The sequence below is a fragment of the Achroia grisella genome, unplaced genomic scaffold (genome assembly GCF_030625045.1).
Source record: "Achroia grisella isolate CSIRO2021 unplaced genomic scaffold, CSIRO_AGI_Agris_v1 utg900, whole genome shotgun sequence".
Taxonomy (NCBI): domain Eukaryota; kingdom Metazoa; phylum Arthropoda; class Insecta; order Lepidoptera; family Pyralidae; genus Achroia; species Achroia grisella.
The window spans coordinates 1800863-1812917 of NW_026713059.1; the positions used below are offsets into that span (position 1 = coordinate 1800863).

Genomic DNA, 12055 nt, shown 5'->3' on the forward strand with positions numbered 1-12055 from the left:
TTGACATTTTTACTACGAACCTAGTTGTATGATCTCGAATTGTGTATAAATAAATTGTTGAATGATCACATACCTGAGTACATAATAGAGTTTCCATTTTCATCTGTTACGATAGAGAATTAATGTTAATGGAATAAAATTGACAAGTTCTAAGATTCTTGTATTTATCGTATATTCACGATTTCGGTCGGGGATAAACTTTAAACTTCTTAACTAATTTTTATGAAACTTGACTTACTACATATATTTAACTCTTGCTATTCAACTTAAGAGATGGGATGGTTTTTATTGGCTTCAATTAGAACTTATTGAGTCATAGCGAAGAGTGGTCGGATTAATTTAAATAAAATATGACAAATTGTTTAAAATTTTGAAAAATAAATTAAGTAATACTATACGTATAATTTTATTTGTCAAATTGTTTATTCAGTAATGATTATTATTATTTATTATATTACTAGTATTGATACATATATTTATGAATAATTATTCATAAAAAATGTAAACTATGAAACTATACCTTAAGCACATTGCTGATACTATATGTATATATATATATATATATATATATGCGATTTTGTGTACGGCGTATTTTATGTAAATACGCCGTACACAAATATAAATATTATACACGTATGTATATATATACCCGTATACGCCGTATAAAACAAAGTCATACCCGCTGTCTATTCGTTTGTATCTTTAAATCTTTAAATCTAATTTACTCAACGCTTTGTAATGTAGTTTTCAGAAATAGATAGAGTAATTCAAAGGGAAGGTTTATATGTACAATCAATGCAGTATAGAACAAGCTAGGAAATTTAAAGTTTTGTAATGCATCCATGCGAAGTTGGTATAGATAGTTAGTGTTTCAATAAACACACGGATAATGGTGTCTTTACTTGAAATTTGAATAAAATGTATAAAAATTAGACAATCGGGCCAAGGTTGATTGGAATTCTATAAATCTAAAAACTGTGGCCGACTCAATGCAAGTGGGAAACCATTAGAGTGTGGTGAGGACGATTACAAGGACCGGCCCGTTTTCCGCAAACCGATCGCCTTTGTCAGCTAACAAAGAAATTGTTACATTGACGAATGTTCCCAATTTTTATCAATTGTCTTCTGAGTTCTAATATAAAAAATGTGTATTAATGCTGTTATTAAATTTAATTTGATTAATTAATAGTGAATCGATCAGGTTACGCGCTAGTGTAATAAGTTTTAGAGATTTTTCTTTTATCACTATTGAAATGATATAAATAATTTAGGAAATCATGATAACAAATATATATAGAAGTCATACTGTAGATTTTATAATATATAGCATTACAAGTTATTGATTTTCAAATAACTAAACAATCTTTTACCCGGAATCTTCTACGGGGTACACGGAATAACTTAATCATCAAAATTAACTAATTGGTTTTGGAATACATAAAGTAAATATTCATTTTTATTTATAAAAATATGTAAAGTGTTCTAAATGTATTAAGTAATAAATGAAATACATTTCTATAAATAAAATTATATAATTCAATCATTATTTATTCAATTTTTACACTAGTTTTCTATTATATGATTGCATAGGTCAACGCCGTGACCCCAAATTTGTTATTCAAATTACACTTAAATACAGACTGTTAAATAAACTATGTTTTCCGACAATAATAACGTTTGTTTAGAGTTTCTTTAAACTAAGAATTAACGTTCGATCGCGACTTTAACTTTTGTTTACTTTATTGGTCAACTGTTGATTTTCCTTTCATTTGTAAAACAATATTTGATTATGGCAACAAATACGAATACAATCATTAGAATATAAATTGGGAATACGTAAATAAGAATTAAAAAAAGAAATGAATTCGATATTTAAAATAATAAAGTTGGAATACAGTGTACTGATATATTTTCTTTGTCACATTATTGACAAATTTAATTGACTGTTTTACACATTGCCAATAATTTTGTTATTGTGACAAGATACAAAATTATTTACATTTATGTAATTTTTCCTTTAAAAGAACGTGCAAACCTATTTGTATATTTAGCACATTATATTGTAACGTGCTAATTATATAAAGAGGGTTTTTACATCCATATTAATGATTCAGATACTCATATTAACTTACGCCCAATTGTCGAAATTCGACCATAATTAATTCGACATTCTACTGAATGTTAAATTAATTGTTGTTTTACTGAATGTTAAATAATGGTAAGTTTCTTGCTTATTCTTCTTGTGATGAGACGAGAGAGTTCCGAATAAGCGGTAGATTTAAAAAAAATGTTGACTATTCTAAAGTTCTTAAATTAAGTTTATTTGAATAAATGATTTTCTATTCTATTCTAATTATAGACAAAAAATTGTCTATTGTCTTACTAGACAATAGACAATTTTTTGGTTATAATAAAAAATATTTATGTCTAATTAAAAAAAAATATTAGCATTCTGCATTCCTATAAACTGTAAGTGTACGAAATTTCATACTCCTCCCTCCGTAATTTTCAAGGAAATGTTGTTCACTTGTTATTATTTACTTAAAAAAATTATGCATTATTACAATGGAATATATATATTGATCGAGTTTTTGAGAATTATATGATATATTATGTTGTATTTAGAATTGTTATGTCTATAACAAAGCCGTCTCTGATCACCAAAATAACGGCCTAAATCTGTGAATGCTGGAAGATAATAACACGCTCCAGCTGTTATGCTAGATAGGGTCGACAGAAACATTATTATATGCTGTAATAAACTCAATTCTAATTTAGATTTTTGTTCCAGTGTTCGATGCATCAGCGAAATCCCCTCAAGGTTTGCTGTTCGGGTCCTCATTTCACTTGGGCAACTTTGATGAGTGTCTAGCTATTGAAGACCGAATTGATGATGATACTGTTGTATATGGACAGTACTGTCTGGCTAACATCAAATGGAGAAGATCTGAGGAATACAAAAAGGTGATTTGAAACAAACCATTACAAACACCAAATATTTGTAATATCTTTTAGTTTATTTTAAGCTAATTATTTTTCAAAGAGATCTCTCATACAAATATTAAAACAAAGATTGTGGCTTTGAGCGAAAGTAAATACGTTTTAAAGTTAGTATTTAATTTTATATGTTTAGTTAATTTTCAAAAATAAATATAGTCGAGAAAATCACGAACTCAGTATATTTACATAAACAAAACAACTTTATTTATTTTTAAAAAGAAAATAATATGTATTTAAGTGTTACATTTTAAATCATATGAAGGTTATTTGTCCCTTAATTCCATAGGCGCTGGTTTTAGAACTATTTTTTCTCGAGAACAAAATATACTCACCTGTCTTCGCTAACACATCGGAGTTTCAAATGAAACTTACTTTAAATATTGACTTTTAATAATTTTTGAGGAGACCGATAGATTTTTGTTGAAGAAGAAAAAGTGAGAGAATACAAAATAAAGTAGGTACATCGAAAACAAATCTATTACGCCTGTGAATATTTAAATAGCAACTTTTTGCAGTTAGTAGTAGTTTGTGTTAAATAGTCATGAAGGTGAGCCGGAACACCACCCAATGCTCAGAAAAAATATTCACGAATTCTTCGTAAAATAGGATGCTAATTCATTCGCAGGTAGCGGTCATTTATTTTTAGTTCAGTACCCTAAAATGATCAAAGAATGACGTCTTGGTCGTCTTGGTCTTGTTTATCTCTTTTAGATGTCTGCACATCTAAAAGAGATAAACAAGACCAACAAACAAACACAATTTTAGTGTAACTATATTTATTTATTGTATATAATTTTAGTTATTAAACTTTGCAATTAATGGGATACAGATTGAACTCTTAATTGTACATAGTTGTATAGAACGCGAACTTTAATTGAAATGTGACGTTTACCAAACATTCCCCTAGGTGGCGGTATTATTAAATTAAACTATCAGGTAGACAAAGTTACATGTAGAGATTGTAGAGCTTGTAATACAAAGTCATGTTTCCGAAATGCTCCACAAGATGGCGCTATTTGTATTTTCAACTATGAAACGAACGGAGTGGGTAAAAATAATGTTATTTATTGTTGTAATACTATAAAAATAATATTTCCAGGTACGAACCGGTCGCGGCGAGACGCTGCGGTGGGCGATATGCGTGCCAAGGGTCTGTCATGCAAGTGCTGTTGAGCAGTTTGTCAGTGATGTCCTTTCGCACACAGTTGGTAATACGACCAGTGTACAAGTCACAGAGAGAGACTGCTACACGAAGCGACCACTTACTCTCAATTCACTGGATGTTGCTTTTTTGTAAGTCATCATAAATACCTCAGCCTTTATTTAATAATACTAGCTGACCCGGCAAACGTTGTTTTGCCATATAAAATTTCATAAAATCGTCAAGCCGTTTCAGAGGAGTATGGTAACTAACATTGTGAGACGAGAATTTTATATATAAGATTTATGTATATTGAGAAAATTATGGCCACTCTAGTATTCTAAAATGAGATAATTACTAAATGTGTTATTTATGTATAATTTAGTAGGTATGATCAAATAAAGCTTAAAATTTAAACATAAATTACATGTTGCGGTCTAGAAATTTACTAGCCCGACGTATTTACCTCAAAGGGGTCAATATCGACAACAAAGCAATTTAATCCAATATACAAAGGCTATATACTACGTCAATTCAAATATTTCGCTGAAGTTATCTCGATTGTCAATTAATATAAGATTTATAGGCTTTGTCCTGCAAAACTACTATATTGTCTATAGGCTCATTTACTAAGTAGGTATGTTATTGAGAAAGTATATTAACGCATACACATTTGTGTATTCCGCTTTTACAATGTTTATATATTACTTAGTTATTATATAATAATAATGAAGAATGATTTCCGAATGCGGAAATACACCTGTGTTTGCTCGCATACTTGACCACAATGCTACCCTTCAAGTATTAAATTTAACAACTAACAAACGCCTACGGTTTGCGGAATTTGCCAAACATGCGGTTTTCGAGCCAAATATTTAAATACCAATAGCACAGCGGAAAAATACTTTATAATGTGTCTATATGGAGTGCTAAATACTACACACCTACCTACCGAATTCTATTAATACAATAAACATAATGTGTTTATTATATTAATAGGCAAAAACCCTATTTGAATTAAATTTAATACACACATAGAACATAATATATTAGACCTGCGATGTTAGCGCGAAATTTGAGATTTTTTATTAAAATTAATATTTTTTTAGAAATAAAAGCAGCCTAAGCCATATGATATTAACTATCTGCGAATGAATATTTCGTTAAAATAGGTCAACCGTTTCAGAGATTAGCTGGAACAAAAGGACAGACAGAATATTTATAATATTTTTTTAATGTAAGTACCGTAGGTATATATAATTTCATATGCATTCAGTGAAAAGCTGTTGTAAATTACGAACAGACACTGAAATTTTATTTATTTGTATATATTAAAAAATTATATAACAATACAACACTTTTTACCCGAATTCACGCGAGTAGTAATGTGGGGCAATGTATTATTATTGGGAAATATATAAACACCAAAACCGGACTTGTAATTGACATTTGACTTTCGAAAAATTAAGTACAGTTTTTTTTTGCTATGAATTTAATGTTACTGCCTGTACAAGTTATTTGAATAGATAAGTTATATATGATACCATCTCAGCTCACTTTAAGTTAAACAAAATAATTGTTGGCAAATGAGTAAGGAATAAAAATCGGTTGAGTAAAATAGTCCCATATTTATTGAAATATCTCTTTTTGTATGTACTACGTAGATGGCAAATAAGCATACGGTCCATCTGATGTTAAACGGTTACTATAGCTTATCTCTATCTTCATCTCAATAAGGAGTATAAATACACAAATGTAAGTTATTAAAGTCATTGATACACATTTATATCTTTACATTATTGCTACCTTCTAACCACTGTGTTATAAAGTTAAAAGAAAATATGTTACTGTACTCTATAAGTGTTCAGTCAAATAAACTAACAACGTACCTTATTTGATCACGAACAATTATTCTCAATACCAACATTGAGGTTTGCTATCTGAAGCTAAATTACACAATACCAGTCACAGTAAAACATGACGCAGGCATACATAAGATATTTTATACCAATTTACATATCGACGGCGAGAAGATAATATGACCTAAACAAACATTTTGAAAACAGTAGCTCTTAGTTTTTTAGGGATTCGTAGTTGTTTGTTTACCGGTATCTGAGGCTTTGAGGCTTCAGTCGAACGTACGAGTGCTTAGTAAATAGGTACGAATATCTCTGGGATAAGGTAAGGAGGCATAAGGTATAGGATCATCTTATCCTTAACTGTTAGTCAATGATACATCGAAACAAAACAATTGAACACGAATTTGATGGAGTGTATTTATATTAATACAGACTTTCTATTTAATACTTGAAATGCAAATGTGGGTCAAATTTTTCTATGGGTTAAAAGTTCTTAAAAATATTTTACCTAGTAAGTATGCAAATATGTTTACTATATAATAAAAATATAGCAAACTAATATTTAGGAAATCTTTGTACATATTTTTTGTTCATATGTTGTTATTGTAAACTATAAATTGAAGATGTTTGAGATTGAAGAAATAAAAAAGTATATAAGAATTAATAAAAAAGTAAGTCAAACAAATATCTCTTTTTGTGCTGCGTACTATAATTGTATGTATAAAGGGATATTAAGTCTAATTTACTTTTTATTAGTTTTCGGTGTATCACCGCAATTATAGCCATAAAATGTATATTTGTATACATATCATTTGTACAAATAAAAATTTCAGGTGTATTGATTTATTAGTCAAGACTACCATAACGCGATTTTATATGATGAAGAAGTCTTGTCTTAAAGAGTAGATAGTATATTTATTTATTTATTTTAGGATGATTAACGGTGTAATTTTACATGTTATTTGTCATATTAAATTGTCCTATGCCAATTAATAATCTTCGTATTACTTCGGATTATTTTTTTTTTAGATTAAAGTTTTCATTATCCAATTTTAACAAAATAATCACGTGACAGTGTTTTAGTTGTAGTTATACAGTACAAGTACACATAAGTACAGTACCCATCAGTAACTATGTATCCACAGAACACACAAATAAATAAATATAAAATAAACAAACTGCAAATAAAGTACGGCTATATACCGTATATATTTGCAGTTTTTTGTTTGTTCTTAATCGAGTCAATTCATTTCAATTAGTTCAATCTTTATACAGCTTATATCTTTTAAATTACGCAACGGTTTTGATGCAGTCAGCAATATATATAGTGATTCAATTGGAAAATTAATATGTACAATACATGCGAGCTATATAGAATAGAACAATCCTAGAAACTCAAAGATTTGTAATACATCCGTGCGAATCTGTGAAAATCCAGAACGGGTCGCTAGGTATGTGTGGCTAACAAACTGACGGCCCACTTGTTTGATAATGGTAACCTTCGCCTATATACATGAACAACACTATTTTGTTATATAGATAACGCCCTTTATACTTATGAGTTGCCATCCTGGAGAACTAAGATGTCATGCCTCATATCCTGAAATTTCTTTCGATTTTTTACAAAAGCTACCTCGATATAGCTATAATTATGTATCTTTGATGTATTAAAACGTTATCATTTCGTTTGTTGCAGGTCATTAATATTCCTGTTCATTGCGATATTATTGATGAGCACATCATATGAAATTTATTGCATACAATGGGACCGGAAGCGGAATTCCACGTTACATGATGTGGTTTTATCATTTTCGATCCTTAATAACATGAAAAAGATACTTTCTACCAAACAGAACAATAGTTTGGCTTTGGAAAGCATCACTGGGATCAAGGTTTTGGCGATGATCTTTATCATAACAGGACATGCTTGTTTATTTATCAGCGTTGGACCTGTCATGGACGCAGAAGCATGGGATAGGGTAAGTTGTTTTCTTAATAATAGTAATACTAGTAGAAAATTTTGTTTACCAATTATAAAGTTGGCACGTGTTGATACTTCAGTCTCTCCTAATTTTGCTGGCGTTAAGCAGTTATGTTCTGGTTTGAAGTGTAATGAGATATGGCAGAGAATTTCAAATACGATAGTCCTCAAGTCACTCCTCCTCCTTTATTTATCTTTCATTCATCTCTGTACTGCTGTTTATGTCTACAATTCAAACTGAAACTCAAAATCATTTACCTTTACCTTTTATTATTTACCTTTCGGCCTCTTGTGCAGCTGGTTTGATATTCTACAGAAATAAAAAGTATTGGTTAATAGGTGCTCAACCACGCCTCGTAAGCAGGGTTTGTACATGTCAAAATGTATGACGTTTATTATGATTTTACTACGGCTGGTTTTACTATTTGAGCTTATAGATATTAGTAGAAGATACTGGTCCCAACCCAATTATATTAATATGTTACCCACTAAAAATAAGTATAATACTTTGTATAAAAAGGCGGTCTTATCGTAAAAAGCAATCTCCTACGTACCACCTTGATAAAAAACCATGGACAATAATGGGATAAATTCAATGATTATCTTATGTGATAATTCCGTAATGAATGACGTTACAATTTACGACGAGAATTCGTTGAGTCTAATAATAAATGAACTACTATAAATACTACTTAGCACAGTCTACATATACTTAAAATATTTGGAAACTACTGTGATATAATGTAGCAAATAATGTATGTATTTTTGGGGTATTTCACTACGAATCATAGTTTAACACCTTGTTATTGTGACTTATTTTGCGGTTATTAGTCATCCGTATTACCAAGATTAGTTTAAGCTATGCAAACTTCCAGTATATAGTTCTAAGGGTTTTTACATATGATGATAATGATGACTGGCTGTTGATTTGCTATTTTGTAAATTTATCGTATAATTTTGGTTGTCCAAATGTTTGCTACTGATCACTAGAAACCAAGTATGACTAACGATATTCTTAGTATATTACTTATCTCCAACATAACGTAATATGTTCATAATGTCGTGTAATATATTTATTTTGTCTGAGACTCGAACACTATCTGGATTAATTTCTATTATCATCAAGACAACCCGTTGTCGTAGCCCTCTGCTGTTCACAGGTCACTCCCATAAGAGAATTTGCCCCTTAGAATTAGCCCCCGGTAGCGTTCTAGCTAGCTTAGCGTTTCTGTTCAGTCGGATGCTAAAGATTACTACGTGTTACTACTAATAAGGTTGTTCAAAGACAACATACACCACAAACATCATATGTGCGTGTCACTTTTTGTTATTATTATGTTTTTGAATAGCAAACAAGCTGACGGCATATCTGATGATAAGCGGTAACCATTGCTTTATATACATGAACAGCACTACCTATATCACGTTATCATCTGATACCCGTTATATCACTAATGCGATGCTATTTCAGAGGACTGAGATGTCATGCCTTTTATCGTGTCTAATCTGATCCCACAACCGAAACACGGCTTATAAAGCAAGCTGCTTGGCGGTTGAAATAGGTGACCCTGAGGTACCCACTTAGAGGTTTTTTTACAGTCTACCTCTGGCCTAGCCGTCTTAATACTTTAATTATCATCATACTTTCCAATTAAGATAATCCTATTTCATTACAGATATTACGCAATCCAGCCAACGCTTTCATGGAGAACAACATGATTTTGGTAGACACGTTCTTATTTCTGGGAGCGTTTCTATTCAGTCGGATATTACTTCCTGAACTGGATAAACGACGGGGCAGATTAAATGTTATACCAATACTACTGTTTCGCTATCTCAGGTATATATTATTTTAATTATAGTATCATAATTTTGTTCATTATAGAAATACAATACAAATAATCTTTTTTCAAATAAACTTAATATTAGCAAATTTGTATAATATTTTTTTATTCTATTACTCATTCGGAACGCACTCATCGCAAGAAGAAAGAGTAAGAAACTTACGTTTTGCTTTTTTAAATATATAAATGTTGCTCAGCATTACATTTTAAAGATTTTGTGTGAATACAAACTGCCAAATAGCAAAGTTGACTAAGTAAAGAAATACTTGTCCAAGGGTAGGGATAAAAAGACGTACGGATTAGGATTATGAAGTAGATTCTTTGGTTTGGGGGATATAATATAAAAAGCGAAACAGCAGTTTTAGAAGGAATATTTGTGGAGACTGTAGTAGGCCGGTCGATCTTACGAATCCGTATGTTCTATATCTCAGACTAAATAATTCACTACAATGGGACATGCATAATGCACTCATTTAATCTAAGCGCGATCGTTATGTTGAGTGCAAGAAAGAGAAAATAATTATTCAATGCTACAAAAAACAAAATGAATAGAAAAATATTAAAATCAACAAAGACAAATTTCATGGATAAAGCATTGAAATGGCTTCACTCAGCTTTATGGCATGTTCAGGGCGAATATGCCGCTAGTTTTTAGTGACACTAATATGGATTATTTAGAGGGTACTACTTAAAAAACAAATTGAATAAATAAAGAATGAACTACACTTAGATTGTGGAATGAACTTCCTGCCGAGGTTTTCTCACGAGACTAGCATGGGGTTTTTCAAAAAGAGTATATTAAGGTTTGTTAAAAGACGGCAACGCGCACGTCATACCCCTGGTGTTTCAGGCGTCCGGCGTGGGCACGGTAACCATTTACCATCAGATGGGCCGTATGCTTGCCACTTGCCATCATCATAGTATGAAAAAAAATGAAATAAACAAACGAAACAATAACTTAGTATAGTGTATGGCTTAGTACTCAATTATATATCAATCTTCACTGTAACTCATAATCTAACAAGCTATGTATATCAAAGCATTAACATGACCTTGATTGATCTGTAATTGCCGACGAGGGCAAATTGAATTCGGCTGTTCAACTACGTTATTAAACGTTGATTAAAGGTTCTGATTACTCTATCGAACCAATTTGTATCAAAGTATATAATTATCCGAAGTATTTGTGATGTTATAAATAACTATATGTTTGCGCGTGTTGGTAATTTAAGTACACATTCCTAAACATTCGTAAATTCAATTATATTTATACGCTGAATGCGAATGAACTGACAAAGAGTATCGGGGGTTAATTTTTATATCATTTACGATCCAATGCATTTAATAAACTACTTATAGACAACAAAAGTATATAGTGTTTTTTATTTATATATATTTCCTTTCATTGCTTTAAAGTATATAATGTTTCCATAATAATATGATTAAATAAATTATTTTCTGCCCGGTTACGAAAGAACTAAAGTAATCACGAGATAAATAAACATAAAGAGCAACACGAGAAGACTATAAAGACTATATTTCTGTGCAGGGTAACACCAGCTTATGCTATTGTCATATTGTTCTACATGACATGGTTCCCGAAGATCGGAGATGGTCCTATGTGGGAGAACAAGATGAGGTTAGAACAAGATAGATGTATGGAGTCGTGGTGGGCCAATATACTTTACATAAACAATTATGTCAACACAGATAAAATGGTAAGAATTCTCATGGCATTGTGTTTTTTGTAAGAAATAATCCTAATATTCTAAATTTTATGTCACAATAATCTGTAATAGTATTTTATCAAAGGGAGATTTTTAATCAGTAGCTAGCATAAGTTCTCACGTAATGTCTTTATCTCACCTAAGCATCTGCCACCAAGCAGCTTCATGCTGTGTTCTAGGTTGAAGGTTGGCAGGGAAAGTATAAAAGTACGAAGGTATGAGACATTTAGTCCTCAGGAATGGCAACGGATGAGGGGTACCTGAACCAGAACGTGTCACATGTCGATGTGATGGTGCAGTTGTTTACTCTGATATGTATCGACGATACTATAGCGCAAGAGCCCACAACGGCCAGACATACGTATTGTTCGTAGTAGTATTATAACTTGCCATATATGAAAAAATTGAGTTTCTTAAAATAACGAATTTGAAAATTTTTACACCTTTGTTACCTGTTACCTGCCATAATCCAGGTTTCATGTTTGGGGATCGTTTTTACCTGT

General features: G+C 31.0%; 1 protein-coding gene across 1 annotated transcript in view; it reads left to right on the forward strand.

Annotated features, from left to right (window-relative positions):
- Window positions 1-12055, forward strand: part of LOC131853345 (nose resistant to fluoxetine protein 6-like) — a 44409-nt gene that overhangs the window by 25162 nt on the left and 7192 nt on the right. The window contains exons 3-7 of the mRNA XM_059204212.1: window positions 2792-2964; window positions 4100-4293; window positions 7697-7979; window positions 9658-9821; window positions 11375-11543. Of these exons, the coding sequence (XP_059060195.1) occupies window positions 2792-2964; window positions 4100-4293; window positions 7697-7979; window positions 9658-9821; window positions 11375-11543 (983 nt within the window). The remainder of the gene's footprint in view (window positions 1-2791; window positions 2965-4099; window positions 4294-7696; window positions 7980-9657; window positions 9822-11374; window positions 11544-12055) is intronic.